General features: G+C 41.4%; 1 protein-coding gene across 1 annotated transcript in view; it reads left to right on the forward strand.

Annotated features, from left to right (window-relative positions):
• R3HDM2 (R3H domain containing 2) overlaps window positions 1–25,740 on the forward strand; it is a 148,630-nt gene that overhangs the window by 91,411 nt on the left and 31,479 nt on the right. Inside the window, 10 exon segments of the mRNA XM_019952485.3 lie at window positions 12,278–12,366; window positions 12,368–12,478; window positions 15,108–15,131; window positions 16,942–16,983; window positions 19,043–19,129; window positions 19,611–19,737; window positions 21,040–21,118; window positions 21,773–21,832; window positions 22,399–22,539; window positions 22,971–23,079. Coding sequence (XP_019808044.1) covers window positions 12,313–12,366; window positions 12,368–12,478; window positions 15,108–15,131; window positions 16,942–16,983; window positions 19,043–19,129; window positions 19,611–19,737; window positions 21,040–21,118; window positions 21,773–21,832; window positions 22,399–22,539; window positions 22,971–23,079 — 834 coding nt within the window. The 5' untranslated portion in view covers window positions 12,278–12,312.

Below are 25,740 nucleotides of genomic sequence, written 5' to 3' on the forward strand. Positions count from 1 at the left end.
ATCTTTGATAAAGGAGGCAAGAATATACAGTGGAGAAAAGACAGCCTCTTCAATAAGTGGTGCTGGGAAAACTGGACAGGTACATGTAAAAGTATGAAATTAGAACACTCCCTAACACCATACACAAAAATAAACTCAAAATGGATTAAAGACCTAAATGTAAGGCCAGACACTATCAAACTCTTAGAGGAAAACATAGGCAGAGCACTCTATGACATAAATCACAGCAAGATCCTTTTTGACCCACCTCCTAGAGAAATGGAAATAAAAACAAAAATAAACAAATGGAACCTAATGAAACTTAAAAGCTTTTGCACAGCAAAGGAAACCATAAACAAGACCAAAAGACAACCCTCAGAATGGGAGAAAATATTTGCAAATGAAGTAGCTGATAAAGGATTAAGCTCCAAATCTTACAAGCAGCTCATACAGCTCAATATCAAAAAAACAAACCAATCCAAAAATGGGCAGAAGACCTAAATAGACATTTCTCCAAAGAAGGTATACAGATTGCCAACAAACACATGAAAAGATGCTCAACATCACTAATCATTAGAGAAATGCAAATCAAAACTACAATGAGGGGCTTCCCTGGTAGCACAATGGTTGAGAGTCCGCCTGCCGATGCAGGGGACACGGGTTCGTGCCCCAGTCCGGGAAGATCCCACATGCCGCGGAGCGGCTAGGCCTGTGAGCCATGGCCGCTGTGTGTTCAGAGCCTGTGCTTCGCAACGGGAGAGGCCACAACAGTGAGAGGCCCGCGTACCTCAAAAAAAAACTGCAATGAGATATCATCTCACACCAGTCAGAATGGCCATATCATCAAAAATCTAGAAACAATAAATGCTGGAGAGGGTGTGGAGAAAAGGGAACACTCTTGCACTGTTGTTAGGAATGTAAATTGATACAGCCACTATGGAAAACAGTATGGAGGTTCCTTAAAAAACTAAAAATAGAACTGCCATATGACCCAGCAATCCCGCTACTGGGATTACCCTGAGAAAACCATAATTCAAAAAGAGTCACGTACCAAAATGTTCATTGCAGCTCTATTTATAATAGCCAGGACATGGAAGCAACCTAAGTGTCCATCAACAGATGAATGGATAAAGAAGATGTGGCACATATATACAATGGAATATTACTCGGCCATAAAAAGAAACGAAATTGAGTTATTTGGAGTGAGGTGGATGGACCTAGAGTCTGTCATACAGAGTGAAGTAAGTCAGAAAGAGAAAAACAGATACTGTATGCTAACACATATATATAGAATCTAAGGGAAAAAAAGGTCATGAAGAACCTAGGGGCAAGACGGGAATAAAGACACAGACCTACTAGAGAATGGACTTGAGGATATGGGGATGGGGAAGGGTAAGCTGTGACAAAGTGAGAGAGTGGCATGGGCATATATACACTACAAAACGTAAAATAGATAGCTAGTGGGAAGCAGCCGCATAGCACAGGGAGATCAGCTCAGTGCTTTGTGACCACCTAGAGGGGTGGGATAGGGAGGGTGGGAGGGAGGGAGACGCAAGAGGGAAGAGATATGGGAACATATGTGTATGTATAACTGATTCACTTTGTTATAAAGCAGAAACTAACACACGATTGTAAAGCAATTATACTCCAATAAAGATGTTAAAAAAAAAAAGAATTAGGGATGAGTAAAGAAGGACCATTCACTTCCGTTAAGGATACTTCATAGAAGTTGTATTTACTACTTGTATTAGTTTCCTAGGGCCGCTGTAACAAAATACCACAAACTGGATGGCGTAAACAACAGAAATTTATTTTCTCACAGTTCTGGAGGCTAGAAGTCTCAAGATCAAGATGTCAGCAGATTTGGATTTTCCTGAAGTCTCTCTTCTGGATTTTCAAATGGCCTCCTTTTTACTGTGTCCTCACGTGGTCTTTTCTCTGTGCCTACACACCTCTGGTGTCTCTTTGTGTGTCTCAATTTCCTCTTCTTATAGGGATACCAGCCAGATTAGGCCTTGTTTTAATTTAATCACCTCTTTAAAGGCCCTATCTCCAAATACAGTCAGATTCTGAGGTATTGGGCGGGGGTGGGGGGTTGGGGTTGTGTGGTGTTAGGGCTTCAACATATGAATTTTGAGGGGACATAATCCAACCTACAACAATACTTCTTTCTCCTTACATCCCATGGACTAGAACCTAGTCACACACTCATTTTTAGCTATAATGGAGGTTGGGATATGTGAAGCATTTTTATAGGCAGCCATGTGCCCAACTGAAAATCAGTAGTTGGGCACTTCCCTAGCGGTCCAGTGGTAAAGAATCCACCTTACAATGCAACGGACACAGGTTCGATCCCTGGTCAGGAAACTAAGATCCCACATGCCGCGGGGCAGCTAAGCCCACGTGCCACAACTACTGAGCTCGCGTGTCTCAACTAGAGAGCCTGCATGCCGCAAACTACACAGCCCACGTGCTCTGGAGCCTGCACACCACAACTAGAGAAAACCCACACGTTGCAACTAGACAGAAGCCCACGCACCGCATGCTTCAATGAAGATCCAGCGTGCTGCAACTAAGACCCAATGCAGCCAAAAATAAATAAAATAAATAAATAAATAAAATTTTTTAAATCAGTAGTTGTATTGAGGAAGAGGTGATTGGCTATTGGGGAATAAATAGCAGGCTCTCCTTTGCAGCAGAGGCTTAAGGAGTAATGATTCTTAAAGTTTTTCCAATTCCTTCATGTGAAATTAAATTGTTCTTATCTTATTTCTCTGGCCGAACTCACATTCAATTTTATTTTATTTTATTTATTTTTTATATTTATTTAATTTTTGGCTGCATTGGATCTCCACTGCTGCACATGAGTTTTCTCTAGTTGCTGAGAGCGGAGCCTACTCTTTGTTTTGGTGCGCTGGCTTCTCATTGTGGTGGCTTCTCTTGTTGCGGAGCATGGTTTCTAGGTGCGTGGGCTTCAGTAGTTGTGGTACATGGGCTCAGTAGTTGTGGCTCGCGGGCTCTAGAGCACAGGCTCAGTAGCTGTGGCGCACGGGCTTACTTGCTCTGCGGCATGTGGGATCTTCCTGGACCAGGGCTTGAACCTGTGTCCCCTGCACTGGCAGGCGGATTCTTAACCACTGTGCCACCAGGGAAGCCCCTCACATTCAATTTTAGATTTTGAAAGATTCTTTTAATACTAAATTGTTGGCTTAGATGTCCTTTCCACCTAATAGGTGGTAACATTCATCTCTAAGTTCATCACAGTAGGGCAATACAGACTTAGTTGCATGGTGTTTAAGTTAAGCAATAGAAGGCATCTTGAAATGCCATGAACAGTAGATAAATTGTGATTTTTTTTTTTCTTTCCCAGAATGTCTTGTCTGGGTTTAGTTAGGAGCAGTTTTGCCAGGGCGTGGGAAAGGACAGTGTGAACTTTCAAGGTCTTTTCCATCCCTAAGATTCTGTGATATTTTCTACATAGTGGCATTACTATGATAAAGCTAAATAAAATAGAAGCAGCAGAGGTGCTCCATTGTTTGAGCACTGCTGCTTTTTGTCTGAAAGAGGAGGAAATATGATTTGTTCCGTTTCGCTCAAGGAAGTAAAATGGGCATTTTGGGCCAAGAATGTAGAGAAGCCGTTAGAAACTGAAGCGAAACCCAACCAACACTTCAGTCCATCGATCAAAGCACCTGTAGTTCTCATTTCAGGGCAAGTACAACTATCACAGATATTGAACAAAGAGAGTACATGTCCAGAACATTTTAATCTTGTTTCTCTGTTTACTTTGCCTAAGGAATTGCTCTGGACATCAGCCAACTCCTGTGGCCTCCCTTACACACCAGTGAATCCTTTTGCATTTATAGAGCAGAATGATTTTCTCATGCTTCCCTGATTTTAGAAAATTGGCATAATTGTTATTATTGTTGTTGTTATTTTTATTGGCCTAGTACTAGTGAAACCTATGACATTTGACTTCTGAAATCCTTAAAGGACTTGGTGACTGTCACATAACTATAGCTTTACATGTTCCATAAGTACTTTATACTCTATTCCCCCACATTCTGCTTTCTCTCTCTGAAGAGAAGGGAGTGTTGGACCCATATCTCTCATAACTCAGTAGGGCCTTCTTTCTTGTCCTTCTCCCAAGGGCGGTTGAACCAGTTTTCCTTTTCAGGTATGCAGTTATCATACTCTTTTTGTTTTTCATCGTTTGGGCACTGTAGTGAAAAGAACATGGGATTTTGGAATCAAGAAGACCTGGGTTTGAATTCTGGCTTCTTATACAGACTGTATGGCCCTGAACAATATATTTCATTTATAAATAAAATGGTGATATTTTATACCTTGAGAAGATCAAATAAGATATTTTCTATAAACTATAAAAAATTTTAAGTCATGAGAGGTGACCCAGATTGAGGGGAAAGATGGGAGAGTTTACAAGCCCCCAAATATGTCCCCCACTGACACTCTCTGAAGAGAGGCCTTGCATCTAGGCACTCCTCCCATACCTTACTTCACATCCCAGAACACTCCTGAATGTCTACCTTGGGATACCTAGAACTTTGGCTTTGGGATCAGACACAGGCTGGAATCTTGCCTTTGCCCCTCGTAACTTGAGAAAGTTATTTAATTCCTCTGAGCTTTGGCTTCTTCATCTTAGAAATGCCCTAACAAAGAGTTTTGTTAGGGTTAAAGTAAAGTATAGAAACAATAAGCAAAGTCATAGAAAGAATGTAGACTTTGGCATCAGCACTAGAGTTTGGGTCTGATTCTGTCATTTAGTATGACAGTAGTTAAGGAATTTGCCCAAGGTCAGCAGACCTTGGGTAAATGCCTTAACTACTCTTGGCGGTATGAGTGGAAGTGCATAAAGCACCAAGTTCATAATTGCACTCAATAAACATTAATGGTTTTTCCTTTTCTCCTAACTCCAGTGTCAAAGAGTGTATAAATAGGCTAGCCATCATGGGCATCTAGACAGTTTTGTTTTGTTTTTAACCTACCATTTTAACCCTATGAATGTTTTGTCCCCAATGTTTTGACTACTAAGGGCATTATTTTCGCTCTCTGTGTTTAAATAACATACAATAAAATGCACAAATCTTAAGCATTCAGCTAATAAGTTTTGACAATTATATACACCCATGTAACCATTACCTCTAACAAGATGGAATATTTCCATCACTCCTAAAGAATCCCTTATGTCTCTTTCCAGTCAGTGTTTTACCCCCAAACCTTTCTGATTTAAACCACTGTAGGGTAGTTTTGCCTGTTCTTGAATTTCATATAAATGGACTTATATAGTATGTATTTTTGGGGAAGGAGATGCACTTTCTTCTACTTACTATATAGTTTTGAGATCCATCATGTTTTTGTGTATGTCAGTATACACCCAGCAAAGTCCCCTCATGTCTCATGGGTGATGATTGAATCACTTGCTTCTTCTCAAATGAGTCACAAAAAAGAATTACCATGATTGATCCACCTTCTAGGGCTCAGGGATAGGGTCACCTTCCCTGATCATGTGTCCTCAGAGGAAAGCAAACACCAAAAGTTCATTTTTTTAATTGTTGAATAGTATTCTATTATATGAATATACCACAATTTGTTTATACATTCTCCTGAACCCCTAGATTCTAAATATTTTTTCAGTATGAGTATCAACTGGGAGTAATTTATTCTTGATATATGAATGAGAAAAGGACTGGAAAGTTTACAGGGATTTTGCCACAGGGTATGTCAGAATTTTTAGCCTCTAGCTATTTTGTTCTTTCTTAATTCTCTCTACTTGGCCATGGATTAAAAGGGAGAAAATGAAACTGCCCTTCTTTCTCTGAGTGTCCCCTATATAATATATTCTTTTTGGCACAATGCCTAGAAGGTTGTTTATAGAGTTGATGGAAGGATATATAATCTCACTGTGCGCTGGAAGGTACTTACCTCAGCAGTCAAAAAATTTATGGGGAATATGCAGTATTCTTCCTGAAAAAATTGCCAAATCTTGGCTCCCAATCATCCTCCTCTGTATCATCCTATTTCCTCACTCCCTCTCCTTGCCCTCGACTTCTGACAGTCCCCTCTGTGCAGCTTGAGCCACTGAGTGTCCTCAGGAGACACTCTGCCTTAAAATTGTGCTATTTGCCTGGGTGAAATGTACAACATACACAGATAGGTTGCAGGGAAGCACACACCTAGGCTCTCCTGGGAGCTTAATGTCTTGCTTTGTTCTAGTCAAGTTATATATGAAATAGTTCCTTTCTCCATTGAATAAGCCATTCACAGTGGAAATTACTTCTCTGCCTTTTAACCCTTGTCTACTGGCTTTATTCTTCCTCTTTAAAGCTTTTTCTTTCTTTCTTTCTTTTTCCTGCTAATAAATTATCTTGTCCCTTGGCTGCAACTTTTGCTTTTGTTTCGGCCCAGAAAAAATTGTTTCCAGAAATCCTTATGCCCCAAGAGAAAGGAGAGCCTTCTGTATAGGATTATGGAAATGAGTGTAGTTAAAGGTTATTTTGGAGAACAAAAGAGACCCTCAGCTCAAGAAATACAGTTTTGAGCTTGGTGTATCTTCTGATGGATCTTAACTCTAGAGTTAAAACTCTGACCCCTCATTACTATCTTACTCTCTCTGATCCACCCTTCTCCATGTGTTGGCAGGTTGTTGCAGTCCAGGCATCATCTGCACAAAAGACAAACCTTCAGCAGAAGATAACCATTTTTCTAGTGGCTTTTTTTTCTTTTTTTAATACAGTGAGAAGTCTTTCTTTAAAGCCACCCACCTAGCAAAATCCTCTCATGTCTCACTGGTGATGGTTGAGTCACTTGTCCCTTCCTAACCCAGACACAAAAAGGAAACAGAATTACCACGAATAGTCTAGCTAATTAAGATCCACCTCCTAGGGACTTCCCTGTGGTCCAGTGGTTAAGAATCCGTCTTCCAATGCAGGGAACGCAGGTTCGATCCCTGGTTGGGGAACTAAGATCCCACATGCCACAGGGCAACTAAGCCCGTGTGCCGCAACTACTGAGGCCGTGTGCTCTGGAGCCTGCACGCCACAACTAGAGAGCCTGCATGCCACAACTACTGAGCCCGCATGCTCTGGAGCCCACGTGCCACAACTGGAGAGCCCACATGCTGCAACTACTGAGCCTGTGCACTTTGGACCTGGCACGCCACAACTGGAGAGCCTGCTCACTGCAACTACTGAGCCCGCGTGCTCTAGAGCCTGAGCGCCACAACTAGAGAGAAGCCTGTGTGCCACAACGAAGAGCCCGCCAGCGCAACAAAAGATTCCACATGCCGCAACGAAGATCCCACGTGTCACAACTAAGACCCAACACAACCAAATAAAATTAAAAAAAGAAGAAAGATCCACTTCCTAGGGCTTAGGGATAGGATTACCTTCCCTGATCATGTGTCCTCAGAGGAAGGCAAACACCAAAAGGAAATCTGGGCTAGATTGAGTGTGGGAGAAAGGGGAGATTTGGATAGGTAGCCAGTATAGTGTCTACCGTACCCTTTCTCTGCTGCTTCCTTTTTCCTCAGAGTACAAGTTACTTTGGGGACTTCCCTGGTGGTGCAGTGGTTAAGAATCTGCCAGTGCAGGGGACACGGGTTCGATCCCTAGTCTGGGAAGCTCCTACATGCTGCAGAGCAACTAAGCCCATGTGCCACAACTACTGAGCCTGCACTCTAGAGGCCACGAGCCACAACTACTGAGCCCGTGTGCCACAACTACTGAAGCCCACGCATCTAGAGCCCGTGCTCCGCAACAAGAGAAGCCACCACAATGAGACGCCTGTGCACCACAACAAAGAGTAGCCCCCACTCACCACAACTAGATAAAGCCCGTGCAGAGCAACGAAGACCCAACACAGCCAAAAAATTAATTAATTAATTAATTTTTAAAAAAGGAATTGCTTTGTTTTACACACCTCTATAAGAGGCCAGTAGTCTCAGTGGAAATGACTGTCAAAATTGTTTAAAGTGTTTGCATTAATAACTGTTTTATGGACGTCTTAAACAATCTAAAGTTCAAGTTTTCCTGTTTCCCAGTGAACAAAGGAAACCATGTGGCTCCCTACAACTTAAGTTGGAATGCGTGACCATATTCCACAGGTGGCTATTATGAAAGACCGTTTTTTGGTTTAGTTGGGTTTTTTCATTAGTGCTTTGACTGAGTAACAGTGCTTGGACACAGTGAAGTTAGTCCAGGTGTCCAGATGGTTGAGCCTTTTCTGCCTTATATGTAAAGAGGAGCTGCAAAGTTATCATTCTGATTGACAAATATACCTATTTGGTAATTGAGGCCCATCCTGGAAAAAGAAACAACCAGCTGCTTTATATTTGTCCCTATCACCACCTTTTTTTTCCAGTTTTATTGAAATATAATTGATATATAGCTCTGTATAAGTTTAAGGTGTACTGCTTAATGACTTAACATACATGTACTATGAAATGATTACCACAATAAGTTTAGTTAGTATCGGTTTCCTCGTAGGTTTCCTTCTGGGGTGATGAAAATGTACTGGGACTACATAGAGGTGATGGTTACACAACACTGAATGTACTAAATGCACTGAATTGTTCACTTTAAAATGGTTAACTTTATGTTGTATGAATTTTAAAAATTCAATTAAATTTCAGGCCAAAAAAATTTTATTTTCTTATGAGAACTTTTAGGATGTACTCCCTTATTAACTTTTAAATATACCATACAGTTAACTATAGTCATCAGGTTGTACATTACCTCTCCAGTACTTATTTATCTTATAACCAGAAGTTTGTACCTTTTGACCACCTTCATCCAGTTCCCTCATTCCCCACCTCTCACCTTTTCTTTCTGACAGAGTAATCTTTTTAAAGTTATTTAAGCCTGAAAAAGAGAAATATTGAAGATCTGTCATGTGGTAAAAGAAGTAAACTTAATCTTGTTTGACTCTAAGGCAGATTTAGGATCAAGATTGAAACAGTTCATAGCTTTTTATAGGGAGAAACTATATAACAGTTAAGACTGTTTATGAAATAGTGAGTTGATCCTGTCCCAGGAGTTTTCTAGGAGAAAGAAAGTTCCTCTCAGGAACTTACACAAAGGGACTCTTCTTTGGGGAGGATGGGGAAGATTGCATGAGGCTGTATCTAAGAACCCTTCCAATTCTGATCTTTATTGATATTTCCCAGCTAAGAGATAATAGAGAAGGCATGTGCTGAGTTTTACTGTATTTCAAACTGAAGAGAATGGAGCCTTGATTTACCCATGGGGGAAAAAAACATATATGTGTATATGCAGTTCCCACATACAGCCAATGATCTGTAGCTCTGTAGGGACTTCCCTGGTGGCGCAGTGGTTAAGAACCCGCCTGCCAGTGCAGGGGACACAGGTTCAACCCCTGGTCCGGGAAGATCCCCCATGCTGCAGAGCAGCTAAGCCCATGCGCCACAACTGCGAGCCTGCACTCTAGGGCCCGCAAGCCACAACTTCTGAGCCCGCACGCCACAACTGAGCCCATGTGCAGCAACTACTGAAGCCCGCGCACTCTAGGACCCGCGTACCACAACTGCTGAGCCCGCATGCTGCAACCACTGTAGTCCACACGCCTAGAGCCCGTGCTCCATAACAAGAGAAGCCACTGGAATGAGAAGCCCGTGCACCGCAACGAAGAGTAGCCCCTGCTCACCACAACTAGAGAAAGCCCACGTGCAGCAACGAAGACCCGACGCAGCCAAAAATAAATTAAAAAATAATAAAAATAAAAAACGTAAGCTCTGTAGGTTGTAACTTTTTTTATAGAAGCCTCCAGGTCCTGAATCAATTAATTAAAAAATAAAATATCAGCCATTTTCTATTGTAGTCAGTTTCTTCCAGTATTTCTCATCTTTATTTTATTATTTATTTGTTTGTTTGTTTACTTATTTATTTTTGGCTGCGTTGGGTCTTCATTGCTGTGTGCGGGCTTTCTCTAGTTGCAGTGAGCAGGGCTACTCTTCGTTGTGGTGCACGGGCTCTAGGTGCACGGGCTTCAGTAGTTGTGGCATGCAGGCTCAGTAGTTGTGGCGCACGGGCTCTAGAGCACAGGCTCAGTAGTTGTGGCACACGGGCATAGTTGCTCCACGGCATGTGGGATCTTCCTGGACCCCACGGTTCGAACCCGTGTCCCCTGCATTGGCAGGCGGATTCTTAACCACTGCGCCACCAGGGAAGTCACATACAGCTGAATTTAAAGATAAGAAATAGGGACCTCCCTGGTGGCGCAGTGGTTAAGAATCCGCCTGCCAATGCAGGGGACACGGGTTCGAACCGTGGGGTCCAGGAAGATCCCACATGCCGTGGAGCAACTATGCCCGTGTGCCACAACTACTGAGCCTGTGCTCTAGAGCCCGTGCGCCACAACTACTGAGCCTGCATGCCACAACTACTGAAGCCCGCATGCCCTAGGGCCCACCTCCTGCAACTACTGAGACCATGTGCTGCAACCACTGAAGCCCGCATGCTCTAGGGCCCTCATGCCACAACTACTGAGCCTGCATGCTGCAGCTGCTGAAGCCTGTGCGTCTAGAGCCCGTGCTCCACAACAAGAGAAGCCACTGCAATGAGAAGCCCGTGCACTGCAATGAAGAGTAATCCCCGCTTGCTGCAACTAGAGAAACCCTGTGCGCAGCAATGGAGACCCAACACAGCCAATCAATCAATCAATCAATAAAAAGAATTTAAATTCAGCTGTATGACTATGATTGTATGAATGACTCTAGCCTTTTAAACTTAAGTCTCCAGGCAGCTTCTCAGTAGCCACCAAAAGGTGAACAAAGCAATAATCTTTGCAGACTAACTTATGCCAGGATGAGATTACGCATGCTTCTTAAGAGCCGTCTGGGTCTTATCCTTGAAACTGATTGAAAGGAGGAAAAAATGTCTGGCATGACAATTTTCTTGAAGCATTGCTGTTTGTTTAGCTTGGTTTCTAGAGTCACATGGAATAGACAGGACATATGGGAAGGTTTCCAGTCTTATCTTTTTAAAGAAAGGAAAGAAATATTTAGGATTCAAGTACAGTCAGTAATCCATGAAAGAGAAACCTCTATTATAAACCATTGTTGGAGCTAAGCATTTTTGACTTCAACAGTTGTTGAGGACATGAATCTCTGTATAGAGCATCAATTTCTGTTACTGAGTGGGTGCTTGGATTACTGTATTGACCTCACTACAGGATTTCCCAGGTAGAGATAACAAGTGATAAAGAGCTACCACCCCTGCACTACAAATCTCTGCATCTTTGGGAGGCAGTAAAGTGACTGAACCCAAATAGTGAATAGCAAAGCAAAGATTCTCTCTTCCTCCAGGGAGAGACCCAGTCTTTCCGAAGGACAGATGACTACAAAACTCTCTTCTTGCCTTTTCAGCTTGCTTAAGATAAAGGAAAGAATTTAAGATTCTATAAGCATTGTCTGATTTTGCTGCTTTTTGATGGAGGAGATACTTGAAGTTGGTAACAGTGTTGTGGTTTGTGGCAGCTGTGGAAGTTCTCCTTGGGAAAGGAGAGTGATCCTCTCTGGTACTGAATAGAGCTTTATATCTTCTTTCTGGAGAGAGTCTAGTGAGATAACTCTGTGGAGTGCTCAAGCTGAAGATGTGAGCAGATTTCTGTAGGGAACAAGGGAGGGCAAATAAAGTGCCAAGGGGACTTAAACTACATTGCTTTAGAACTGAATCCTGGTGAATCTCAAGATAATTATGCTGAGTAAAAGAATCCATATACTGTATGATGTAAAATTCTAGAAAATGGAGACTAATCTGTAGCGACAGTGGTTGGCTGGGGGTGGTGGCAAAGGGGAGGAAGGGCTTTTAAAGGAGCAGGAGGAAACTTTTGGAGGTCATGAATGTGCTCACGATCTTGATTGTGATGATGTTTCACAGGTGTATGTGTGTTTCATAATTCATCAAATTGTATATATATATATTTTTTTGGCCGCGCCACGTGGCTTACAGGATCTTAGTTCCCTGACCAGGAATTGAACCTGGGCCCTTGGCAATGAAAGCGCCAAGGGAGTCCTAACCACTGGACTGCTGGAGAATTCCTAGTGCATTTTAAATATATGCAGTTTCTGTCAATTTTACCTCAGTAAAGCTTTTTTTTTTTTCTTTAAAGAAATGAAATTAATCTAGGGGTAACATTTATCAAAGGACCCTATACTGGGTTACAGGAAGGCTATTTCAGGCTTCTGTATGAAATACAAGTCTTACAGGTGTGTTAAGTTTAGATACACAGCTCCTGTTTAATGCATTTCATGTTTCTTTAGGAGTCCATAGAGGCTGCTGTATTCTATTGAAGAAGATGTCTAACAGTAACACTACTCAAGAGACTCTGGAAATAATGAAAGAATCGGAAAAAAAAACTGGTGGAAGAATCTGTAAACAAAAACAAGTTTATATCTAAGACTCCAAGCAAGGAAGAAATTGAGAAAGAGAGTGAAGATACCAGTTTGCGTCAGGAGACACAGGTAAGGATTAGAAGTGCATCATATGCGCACTCTTTATAGCAAAATAGAAACGTCATTAGAGGTGGCTTTGGAAATCTATAGGAAGCCAGTCACTTACACAAACATTTGATTCTCCCTAAAAACCCAACTTCAGCTCTCAAGAAATATCTCCTTCCCTTTTTGTCAGAGTCCACAATGAAGTCTAAAGAAAACAGAATGAAATCCCTAATCTGTTAGGACCTGAATAACACTGGTTCTTGCTACATTTTGATATTTTTTAACTATCAAAAAACAAACTATATACAAACACATATTTGACAAGTCATAATATGGCTTATACAATAAACCATATTTTTAATTAAAAATTTTTTTTTTATTTTTGGCTGCGTTGGGTCTTCATTGCTGCGCATGGGCATCCTCTAGTTGCAGAGAGCAGAGGCTACTCTTCGTTGCGGTGTGCGGACTTCTCATTGCGGTGGCTTCTCTTGCGGAGCATGGGCTCTAGGCGCGCAGGCTTCAGTAGTGGTGGCACATGGGCTTAGTTGCTCCCACGGCCTGTGGGATCTTCCTGGACCAGGGCTCGAACCCTTGTTCGCTGCATTGGCAGGCAGATTCTTAACCGTTGCGCCACCTGGGAAGTCCCTACAATAAACTCTTAAAACTGAGCTGCCTGGCTTTACACACAGTTTTAAATTCATATCCTGGTTGTGTTAAAGCAGTCAGCATTTTCTGGGCAGAAATAGTCTCTGAACTTGCCACTTGGTAAATGTGAGTGAGAGGAATTTTATTCTTTGGTTGCCTATTGTTTTCCATCCGAATTCATACTACAATGCAGATATGATGGCAGTAGATGGCCAGCCGAGCTTTTTCCAGGGCTCCTCTTTGGTACCCAGCCAGACTCTGGGCCTCCTCTAGCTTACCTGTTCCAGTTCTCTTCCCTGTGGTCACTACTAGTTTCCTCTGTTACCCAAGCCCAAATTATATAAATTCTTTCCTTCTTGCCCAGGGGTGAGACTGGTCTTTATTATATGCTTAGGAGATAGACTGTTAATTGTAGTAAGTTAGTTTAAAGAGCAGTAGCAATGACATTTTGGAGGGTCTAGAAACTTGAAGCAGGATTTCTCTTGACAACCCAATTCACCTAGGCCTTGTCTTACGTAAAGATTAAGACAGCAACAACATAAAGGGATGAATTAAAATCAGATAACTCTCTGAAGTATTTTGTTCTCTAGCTGCCTGCTTTTCTACTATATTTCCACTTACAATTTGCCAGATCTCTGTCATGGCTGCTTTTCTTTCCATTATCTTTTGCATGTGAATTGTCATTCCCAGCCCATCCTTCCAGAGTTTATGGAGACAGTCTGCCACTGTTCCAGCTATACTTCTAGCTTCCACTGATCCCAATAATGAATTTTAAATCCTCAGGACAAATAAGTGTTGAATGTTTAATTATGTGCTGTCATGTTACATGGAAGATAATAATTAAATGAACTTTTTGGTCTAAGTTACTCTATTCTCAGGAGACAATTTTAAGTGGTGTTCTGAACTCCTGTTGTGTGTTCTTCTTGAAGATAGGTAGAAAAGAAAGGGTGACTATAGGTTTTATATGCCTTATGGTTACTCACTTGGTTTAAGAATGTCTTCACCTGGATATACAGATAGATTGTGTGGGAGGCTGGGTGGGGAACCTGCCTCCCCTCAGACTCCTTTTGTTGCTGCTGGAGCAGGTGGAGTTGCTGCTGCCATCTACTGGAACTCCTGCTCCTTTTACAAAGTCTTGGCCACCCTACAGAAGCCCTCTCCCCTCTACTAGTGTTCCCCTTCAACAGCACTAAAAATTCTGCTCTTTCTCTTACCTTCCCCCCAGCTCACGCCTGGTAAGTCTCCACAAGAATCTTACTGACTCTGTCAAGAGAGTGCCTTTTACGAATTGGAGCTGGAAAGTTTGAGGAAAGGGGACTTTCATTACTCGTACTGTGTGAGACATATTCTTGGAATCAGCAATTGGAACTCAGAACATCTTTGGCATGGAAACAGTGCTATAAAGGGCAGGTTCTGAGATTCAGTTTAGAATGGGCAAGTCCTGACTTAACACATACTGAACTTAGGTGGGTCCTTTAAATAACCTAGCCGGGCTTTCTGCCTTTATACTTGTAATCCCCTCTGATTCAGCTACCATACTGCTTTAGAAAGATGGCTGTGAAATAAAGATCTGATTGTGTTAATTCTCTCCAGAGTTTCTGTGTGTCTCCTTGCCCTAGGCTAAGTCCCAGATTTGTCAGCATGGCATATTGTGACCTAGCCCTTGCCTGCCATCCATCCACCTCTGGAATCCTATGCTCCAGCATTAACTGATTCGCTGGCCCCTGAAAAGTTTGGAGAAAGCATGCTTTTACACATGTTTTCTCTGCCTAGAATGCCCTCCGTGGTATTCTTTCCCTGGCCTCCTCCAGGTCAGTTTAGGCTCATCATTTGTACCTCCAGGGCCCAACACAGTTCCTTGCAGGCACTCAATGTTTGTGAACATGTGAATTTGTGAATTCCTAGGTTTGAGTTAGACACTTGTGCTCCTCTAGCACTCCATGAGTACCTCTGTAATGCACTTAATGTCCTGTATTGTAATTGTCTATTTGTCTGTCTTCTCCAACAGGATTATGAGTTCCTTTTTGACAAGGTTTGTGTCTTTTATCTCTGTATCCTCCAGTAGTTAGCATGGTGCCTGATACATATTAGGCTTTCAGTATGTGTTCGACTATTTAATGAAAATTATGCATTCTGAGAAATAAGCAGATTTATACATTGTTTGTAGGGTTATAAATTTGTATAACTTCTTTGAAGGGCAATTTAGCAATACTTTATAAAATTTTTAAATATAAAATTTTTAAATGGACTATACCATATTTGTAGATATACTCAATGATATGGTCATTGAAGCATTATTTATACTAACAAAGATCAGAAACATCCTAAATGGTGCAGTTTAAGGGACTGGTAAAATAAGTTATGGTATGGCCACACGATGGAATACCATGTAGCCATTAAGAAAAACAGTGTCTCTTCTATGGAGGTATCCTTGAAAAAAGTTTAAAAGTAAGGTTTAGGGCAGTGTGTACAATATCCGTCTATTTGGTTTAAAAAAAAGTGTGTGTACACATGTACAATAATCTTATAGATGCATAAAAGATCTCTTGTAAAAGATTACAAGAAATTCAGTACTAGTTGATCCTTTAGGAGAGATCCAGGTAGCTGGGGGACAGATGTGAAAGGAGACTTACTATTCTGCATACCTTCATTATAACTCTTGAATGTTTGTGTCGTATGTATGTTATAACTTATTTGAAAAAAATAGTGACAAATACTGCTTCATATTCCTGGACTATGATTCTTCCTTTATTATAACAGATCTTGCCACTGACCAGATTCACCATCATTTCTCACTTTTTCCATCCACATTTCCGGTTCTCCATTTTGCATTGTAGCAGTGTTGTTTGGTAACTAGTGAAGAGGACAAAGGAAAGAAATCCTCACCTACCCAGGACCATGCTGGTACTCTGCCTCCATCTGTTTCCCCTCCTCCACCCACCAGCCTCAGTTTTTTCCACACCTCAGTGGCAGTGAGTTCCATTCCAAACATCTTAGAAGCCCTAAGTGTCACCCAGCCTCTTCCCGAAAGTCCTCATTTTGACTTCTCAGCTATTCGAAACCTTATCAATTAATTAGTCATTCTTTCCCTCATCCCACCTCAGGCCCTCATTCTTCATCTTCCTCAGCTTCTATCCTGCTCTTTACTCGCTCTCCTTACCTCCCTTTGCTCTGGAGGTCTTATCCACATCTTCCATGCTCCCTTCTTTTTATCCTGTCCCATCTTATATCCATGACCCAGACAGGCTATAAGAGCCTGCACCAGGAGCTTAGAACTGGGAGAATTCTCATATTCAGGGAGGTAGGCAGTTGGCAATAAGAGCCTTCATTCCATTTCTGCAGCCACAGGGACAGGTCTTTTGAGTATCTCAAGTTAGAACTCTCAATGTGTTGTCCTATAAAGGTGTTATTTTAAGTGATGGTTAGGAGCCATATTTCACACCCACTATGGGCTAAATAGGCTCCTGTTAGCAAGCTTGGGAAAAAAACACTCTGTTGTGCTATGGTAGTGACATTTCCAGAAGCATCCTAATCAGGAGAGGATTCCCTGGTTTATCCAAAAGTAATTTTTATCAATCTGTGAAATAGGCCAACCAGTCAATGTCTTTCTATTCTTTATCTTCATGGTGAGTGGTGGTTTGTCTGTAGGTGGCCTGTGGTCCCTTCCATGTCACAGCTGCTAGAGTTGTAGCATAGGGGACAACCACAACAACTGGGTCTCATCATAGTTTGGCTATTATAATGGTTTTAAAGTTAGTGCTTTTTCTCTGTAAACTTGTATTGCTTTTAACTTAAGTGTTTATTTCCCCCACCTTTAATATTTTCTAATCCCCTTCTAACAGAGGCGGACATCCAACCACGGTCATGCCAGGAAAAGAGCCAAGGTGAGAGCCCTTCCTCTATAGCTTCTTTTCTAGTGTTATTAGTAGAACATTGCACAAATGGACTTATCACTAATAACTAGTTTATTTGGATTATATATAGGCAAAGTTTGCCTGTCCCTTGTACCCTGATTGTGAACATGCATACACACACGCACAAACACGCACGCACATATACATATGTCCTATTGGAATGTCTGGCTTTATTTTTCTCCATTATCTTTAGTTCAGTCACAGTCTATTTCTGATACCTGAAAGGATACCCAGCCAGAGCCTCCCACAAACAAAGCCTGAGCACACTGGTACTGGTTCTGCTGTAATGCCAGTTTCTCTGCTCATCTCTGGCTCTCTTATTTTGCCTCCCAGCAGTTTTGGGGTTTTTCACCATGTGAATTTTCTTTAAGATAAATCCTCTACCATTAGTAAAATGATTCAACATTTTTGGACATCCTAAAAATACAGGCTTTGTTTTGTTTCGTTTTGTTTTGTTTTGATTCACGTTTTAGGTTGGGGCAAAGAGGAAGATTTTGTTTTTAATCATTGTATGATAAAATTAGTACATCACAGATTATTTTAAGCAGTGTTATCAGGTAGGACTATAGGTGTTAGTGTGTGATAGCTTTTTAATTTTAATTAGGGAACAGTAAAATATTAAACTTTTCTTACATTGGGAAGAATTGTACATCGAAGTAATAATTAAGGGTGTCCACCCCTTTCCCCTTGAAAAATAATGGCAGAATTTGGGAGTGTCCCAGCCAGTATGTGGCTTGGGTTTGAAGAAGACTATGATGTATGATAAATTGGCTCTGTGGCTTGCCTTACATGGCCTAATCCACAGTGATGGGCTTGACAGTAAAGTTTAAAACAGAGGGTGTTCAGGATTTCCATGACGGTCCAGTGGTTAAGACTCCACTCAACGCAGGGGGTGCAGGTTCGATTCCTGGTCAGAGAACTAGGATCCCGCATGCTGCGGGGCACGGCCAAAAAGAAAAAAAACAGAGGGTGTTCTCTGCTACTTCACTTCCCCCCAAACCTTAGAAATAAGTAAGACAGTTATTATCGTTATTATTTCCATTTTACAGAGGAGGAAGCTTGAGCTTATAGAGTTTGAGTGAGTTTGACAGAGGACATTTATTAGAAAGCGGCAAAACTAGGCTTGAAGTCAGTTCTTCAGACTTGCAAGTTCTTTTCACTATACTGTGCTACCTGGACCACACATACCATGTTTTGTGCTTTTGTATTTACTGTAAACTTTGATTTTATTGTAAGAACTCTCAATAAATGTTTATAGGTAGATTTCTAATGAGTCACTATAATTTTTGACTTTGGAGATACCTAGGAGAGCAGTGACTTATAAAGTGGAATTCAGATCTTTTGGGGATTCTCCAGCCAGCATAAGTAAACCAAGTGGATTAGTTGTCACATTGAATCCCAAATGTTAGAAAGTTTTCTTTCTTTCTACTTTTTTCTTAGACACTTCTTTCCATACCCTTGCCACCTCAGGTTTAGAGTCACTTAGCATTTATCGTCTACTTTATACTAGGCACTATTTATGATACATATGTTTACATGCCTTATATAATCTAATTCTCACACCAACCCCTTAAGCATTTTTATCCCGCTTTTATTGAGGACCAAAAAGAGACCCAGAGAGGTCAAGTAATTTGCTCAATATCTCATACCTCAAACCAGGAGTTGAAGCTAGGACTTCTGGTTCTTAAATCCAGTCTTTCTACTAAGCTCTGCTGCTGTGTATTCTCAGTAAACTTCTGAGTGTGATATTGGAGCACTGAGCTAGAGAGAGAGGAGAGCTAAGCAAAGTGGTTTTCCTATCATCTGTCCAAAGTAGTTGTTTTGTTTTTATATATCTACTGTTGTGAGCAAGAGAATTATCTTTCAAGTGAATCAGGAATGAATGAGTAGGACCTGTTTGAAGGGGGGAAAAAAAAAACCCTATTTATGGAAGAAGCAACTAACAGAGCAAAAGAGAATGCCCTTTATTCAGCCAAAAGCTTTCCCAGTGTCCACCAAGGGAATATGTATGTGTATTTATTTTTTTCAGTCTAATTCCAAGCTGAAGTTGGTGCGCAGCCTTGCAGTGTGTGAGGAGTCTTCTGCCCCGTTTGCTGACGGGCCACTAGAAACCCAGGTAGGTCCTTTATAAGAGTAAGTGTAGCTTTGAGTTTGGCAGTTGTTTGCTAAACTGGTGTAGCATCCACGGCATCAACATTAGGCTTGGAAATCAGGGTAGAGGAGCTTCAAAACAGGCTGCTGCAGTAAAATAAGGGCATGGGTGAGAGCATGAAGTATAGGTCTTCACACCTGGACCACCCAGGATGATGCAGACCCACACCTTTCCCTCTGGTGGTTAGAACCATTTCCATTCCAATTCTTATGGCAGGAACAGCAAGCATAACTTGAGCTTTCCATACAGTAGGCTGTGATTGTTGACAGAAAAAGCTTAGCCTCTACCCTTTTGGTAGAACAAAAGCTAAAACAATTTAATTAACAAAATATTCTCTTTCGTAAGAGAATGCTGCCACCCTAAGATTTGCCTTCTTTGAGATTTCAAAGGGCTGCAGGAGAGTTGTTTTCCCCTTTGATTATATTTCTCTTTCCCCTTGTCCAAGGATATAATTCAGTTGCACATCAGCTGCCCCTCTGACAAGGAGGAAGAAAAGTCCACAAAGGATGTCTCTGAAAAGGAAGACAAGGACAAAAACAAAGAAAAGGTCCCAAGGAAGATGCTGTCTAGAGGTGAAGACTTTCCCCCTTTCTCATCTCTCCTGGGGCCTGGCTCTGCAGTGCCTTTTCCTTCCATCTTCCCACTGACCTTATCGGCCCAACAGTTCCTAGTGTCCTGCTGACTTCATCGTTGTTTGGGGAGGTGCCTAACTAAGTTACTTTCTTTGCTGCTTTATCCAGCCCTGCCTTAAGGGCTGACAGCTATTCCATTAACACTGGGCTACCCACAGGGGAGGACATTGTAGTCAATTCTGATTTTATTTTTGCTCTGGAATAAATAGTGATGGATCATCACTGGTAGCAGATTCTCTAGATAATATTTATATTTTGGTTTGGGGATGCTTGGAGTGATTTTTTTTTAATAATGTAAATTTGCATGTAATTATTAAGCCCTCTTTGGATTTAAATTCTTGGGCTGGTAGCCAAAAGACATGGTCCATAAAAATGATAATTAAGGGAATTCCCTGGCGATCCAGTGGTTAGGGCTCAACGCTTTCACTTCTGGGGACCCAGGTTTGATCCCTGGTCGGGGAACTAGGATCCCACAAGCCGTGCGGTACGGCCCCCCCTCAAATTTTTTTTTGTTTTCTTTTTTGCGGTACACGGGCCTCTCAGTGTTGTGGCCTCTCCCGTTGCGGAGCACAGGCTCCGGACGTGCAGGCCCAGCGGCCATGGCTCACGAGCCCGGCCGCTCCGCGGCATGTGGGATCTTCCCGGACCGGGGCACGAACCCGTGTCCCCTGCATCGGCAGGCGGACTCTCAACCACTGCGCCACCAGGGAAGCCCCCCCTAAAAAATTTTAATGATAATTAAGAGGAAAAAGGCAATCTTAGGATTAAAATTTTATAAATAAATATAAATAATCATATAAATAATCAACATTTGATTGTTGATTCTTTATATGATTCTTTATATGATGCTGAGATTCTGGAAAATTCAGCCCTGTTTGTCCGTACCTAGAATTTATTTTCCTTAACTAGAATAAAACCTTTGTTTGTGTCTGGACATTCAATAAATACTTATTGATGGCAAGGTGGCTTTTCTTTTTTTTTTTTTTTTTTTTTTTAAGGTGGCTTTTCAATGTAATACGAATGTAACACTGTGACCCAGATTCCACCTTATATCACTGTCATGGGGAATTTTGAGGGGCTGGCAAATCAAGGTCATTCTGATTTTTAAGCTAAAAATCCTGAAGTCTGATTCTCCTTTCCTGTTCTCATGTCTCCTGATCAGGTTGTGGGCTTCTGCTTGGGGTTAGAGATCATGCAAGACAGTTTCATTTATTTTTAATTTATTTCACTGTGGTGTTCTAGACTCCAGTCAAGAATATACGGACTCCACTGGAATAGACCTACATGAATTTCTTGTAAATACACTGAAAAAGAACCCAAGGTAATAACATGATTTGATGGAAGGGGGAAAGAGGCCAGGACCAGCAGAATACCCAAGAGGCCAAATAGCTTCTCAGAATTTTTCCATTATTAGAATCCAGGATGCCTAGCCCCTGACACACCATTTCTCTCCAGAGTAGTTTTATATTCTGTTGGAGATTCAGAATACCCTCATATTGAGGTTCCTGCTTCCAGAAGAGTTGAGAAAAATTATTTGGAAGAAGAATGCAGACAAAGAAATATGAAGGCTTGAGAATACAATTAAAAAGCACAGAAGAAAAAATAATTGATTTGTACCAAAGCTAAATCATACTTGTTTAAAAATTCTATAAATAACCAGATGGAGTATAGAACAATGATTAGATGTATAAGTATAAAGTATGTGTTTATAGGAATATGACTGGCAACAGAATTAGGTTTCTGACAAGGAGAATAAAGTACATTATTAGGAGGCTTGATTGTTTTTCTTTTTTAAAGTAACATAAGACAGGGCAGTGAGGCTCAGCAGCCTTTGCATTTTTGATCCACTCTCGGGGTTTGGATCTATCCGTCCCTTCAGCTTGTATAGTGAGCAGGCTGTGTTTTCAATCCTTGCTTTCAATGTCTATGGGAGGGCTGCCTTTTGTTTTGTTTTGTTTTAATCTTTTTTAAACAGGGACAGAATGATGCTGCTAAAATTAGAACAGGAGATTCTGGACTTTATTAATGACAACAAGTAAGTTACTTGAATGAAATACACATTAGAGGTGGGAGGGGTACTGGAAAGAAATTCAGGTAAAATTTTAGGATATCCCTCTTTCATCGTTCCCTTAAAAGTCTGAATTTGGAAGTAATAACTCACTGGGAACCAAAAGGAGTTGGGGAGAAGTAATCAGAATGGATCAAAAAGTGTATGTGTGGAAACTAAATGAAGTTTTTAAGTTATTGCTTAGACTTGAGTTGAAAAAAATTTAGCAGCTAGCCCTTATCCCATATTTCACTATTCTTAAGTTTTTCCCTTTTTTCTTTGTAGAATATCATCTAGGTGGGTGAGACCTAGGGCTTATTGCATAAGGAGTAGTCTTAATGAGGATAGTGGGTCAGAGGGATCTACAAAATACTGTAGATAAAGTTGAGAGAACCTTTTTGGTTACCATCTTTGGTTACCATCATCTTCCTTATAATAATGTCTCTTTCTCCTAAGAAATTCCCCACTTTCAACACTTGTAAGAAAAATTACAATTGGCTGTTATTGCTGTTACTTGTCCTTATTTCACTTTTTCCCCCTGGGTTTCCCTGCAGCAACCAGTTCAAGAAGTTCCCTCAGATGACCTCATATCACCGGATGCTATTACATCGGGTAGCTGCCTATTTTGGGATGGACCACAATGTTGACCAAACTGGAAAAGCTGTCATCATCAACAAAACCAGTAACACAAGAATGTAAGGGAGGAAACCACAGATTGGGAAGACTTTCCTGGGATAGCCTCTGGGATGGAAGAGGAAGGTGTAGGATCAAGATTTCTCTTTCTGGAGAGGGGACAGTGGAGGGAGGGTGGGTTATATTATCAATTTCTACTCTTTGTGAGGCCTTGGAAATAGATGCTAGAGGCACTAGTGTTTTGTGAAGACTGGCTCTGGCCTCTCTTCACCTTTAGTGATAGGACAGGTAAAATTTTGGAAGAAGATAAGTTATAGATGTATAAAGAACAGTCCCAGAGGATTTCTTTAAAACTTTCATGTGACTTTTTGGATCCCTGACTTCAGAAATCCCCTGGGTGGGGGTTGTAGAATTTAAGAGAACTATACTAGGAGGTCTGCTTCCTGACAAGAGTCTTTCTTCCCTTCCTTCCACATTTCTCTCCCAATCCCAGCCCTGAACAGAGATTCTCAGAACATATAAAGGATGAGAAGAATACAGAATTTCAGCAGAGATTCATTCTCAAGAGAGATGATGCCAGTATGGACCGAGATGATAACCAGGTGAAGAATGGAAAGGGTTGGGTCTATACAGAGAGATTGCAGTAAGAGAAACTGGGAGGGGAGAAGAATTTTTGTGGGATGGAGAAAACTCGTAATATCTCAATGTGGAAAAAAGTGTTGAGCTATACTGAGTTGGCTTTGGCTTAATGTTGAGGACTAACTGCACTTGTTGAGCTAAATGCCACCCTCTTAGCCCCAGAGAGACATGGTGCTGAGGTTTGCTGGGTTTTCTCATTTGGCCTGGCACTCCCTGGTTCTGCCACTGACTTCTAACTCCACTTCATTTTGGGACAAAGCAAGGTCCCTCCCTGCTTCAGCCTTGATTCAGCTGATGGCTCCCTTCTTTTTTTCTTTAATAGTTCTGGATTTCTTTGGGAACCACCCAAAGCTACTTTATCCCAGTTCCACTCTTCCTATCTCAGGGCTAGCCTTGAACTTGCAAAATTGTTATCTAATTTACCCACTTGTAAAGGAGTTTCTGATCCCTTTCTGCAAACTCCTTATTCTTTTCCCAACTTCTTCCACCAAGGTGAGTGAGTTAATTTGGCTTTTGATGCTGGGAACCTCAGGCAGGTTTTTGATCCACTCCTGTGGGAATAAGAAGTGAAAAGTCTGCCCCATCCCTTCATTTATGGGCCTGGCTTTTGCCCTGGTTTCTAGCCCATCCTTCAGATAGTGATGTTTGGGGGTTAGTTTTCCTAGCTTCATGGGGTTAAGATCCAGCCTGCTTCTGCTTAGCCTCCAAAGGAGGTTAGGTAGAGAACCAGGATTAAAGTTTAAAGAATATGGTTGGGTAAAGCCAATATTTAGTCTTGCTAATTAATAATAACTATAATAATATCTTACCTCTAGAGTCAAAATTAGTTTTCTCTGGATATTGTATGGTCTTGAGACCAGGACTTTTCCTGCTTGCTACTTGAGTATTTGAGGGAGTCCTTTTGAGAAAAGTGCCATTATCTATCGTGGACAAACATGCTGGGTCAGATTGGAAACAATGAAACATACAAAAAGACAAATGAAATTTAAAAAACAAGAAAGAGCCTTTCCATCCTGATGCCCTTCTCTCCATTTTCCCAAAACCCTTTTTCTGTGGATCAGGAATTATTCAGGCCTAGAGGCATATTGGGGTGGAATGGAAACTCTCCCTATTGTGAACTTTTCATCTCTCAGCTTCAGGCTTGATCCATAATAGGATAGGCTCTATGCACTGTCTGTCGGTAATATTAATAATAAACACAGTAACTGCTATTTTATTGAGTGTTTTCCCTGAACTAGCCTCTGTTCTAAACACATTATATGCATTATCTCTTTTAATCCTCCACACAACCCAATCCAGATGGGGGTTATTAGCCCCACTTTAAATATAAGAAAACTGAGCTAGGAGATGTTAAGTTACTTGCCTTAAGTGACATTACTCAGAGGTAGCAGAGCTTAGATTCTGCCTGACCTCAAAGCCCAACGCTCTTCCTATTCTGCCATTGGTTTACCAGTGCTAGGGGCTAAGGACAATAAAGCACCTCGAGGTCCTATGTCTTCTTGGAATGGGATTTGTAAAAGGACGTTTAGCAGAATTTAGGTTATTTAGGCTAGTGAGAACTACATCTAGTCAAAAGTTGATACTCCTGAAGTTATGCTTTCCTCTGGAGAGTGGTGAAGTCCAGGAAGATCAGCCTAGAGGAGCAGTCTCCTTGGTTGCTTCATCTGAAACTTTGAAAGCCTCTGGATGGAAGGTCAGAATCTTTTATAACCTGATGACATGCATTTAATGACTTATCTCCCTCAGAGCACCTTGCCTTAAAGAGCAGTATGGAAAAGGACACTATAACATCCTACCCAGGACAGTGCTCACAACTCACAGGCTAAGAGGAAAAGACAGTGGTGGAGAGTTGGGTCGTAGGCTAGCCAGAGGTGGTGGTCTGGCCAGCCATCCCCTCTAGTCACCTCACTGCATTTTTCAGAGAGTGTAAGGTTCTCTGTCCTCCATTTACTTCTTATCCCTTTCTGTCGTTCTACCTCTCCCCTTTCTCTACCGTATCTCATTTGTCTGGTCCTTTCTCTGTCCATCCTTCTTTCTGTTCTATTCTCCTTTTCTTTCTCTTTTCTTCTTTGTGTTGCTCTGTTCTCTTTCTTCTCTATTTCTGTAAACTCTCTCTCTTTCCCTCCCTCCAGTAGCTATAGTTAAGATGAGGAAAAATGCTTAAGCTCTGAGTTTAGCTTCGCCCTTGGGATTTCACTTCCAAGGCCCTCTTTGCTGAGCTGTGTGTGACTTGGTTCTACAGGCCATGGCGTTAGTGACTAAAAAAGGGATAATGTCAGGTGCTAGTTCTGTAAAAACTCTTCTAAATTTAGCTTTGCTAAATACCTGTTTCTTCTCCCTCTCTAGCTTCCTCCTATCCCTTGCTTTCCCTCCAAAGCAATGTTTTATTCCCTGGGCTATTCTCTTCATCCTTACTGATTGGAGAGTACCTGATTACACAAGGAAGCAACCCTATCCTTATAAAAAGTTATTGTTCTTGATACTCTGGTTGGTTGGGGGGGTGGGGAGATGGAGAGGCCCCAACCATCCAGAAAACCTGATCTCCCAAACTGCATGGTCAGATGTACCCAGTGAAACCTGTCCAACACTGGAAATTTTATTTCTTTTTTTTTTTCCATTTTTTT

This window comes from Tursiops truncatus, chromosome 11 (assembly GCF_011762595.2).
Source record: "Tursiops truncatus isolate mTurTru1 chromosome 11, mTurTru1.mat.Y, whole genome shotgun sequence".
NCBI classification, from domain to species: Eukaryota; Metazoa; Chordata; class Mammalia; order Artiodactyla; family Delphinidae; genus Tursiops; species Tursiops truncatus.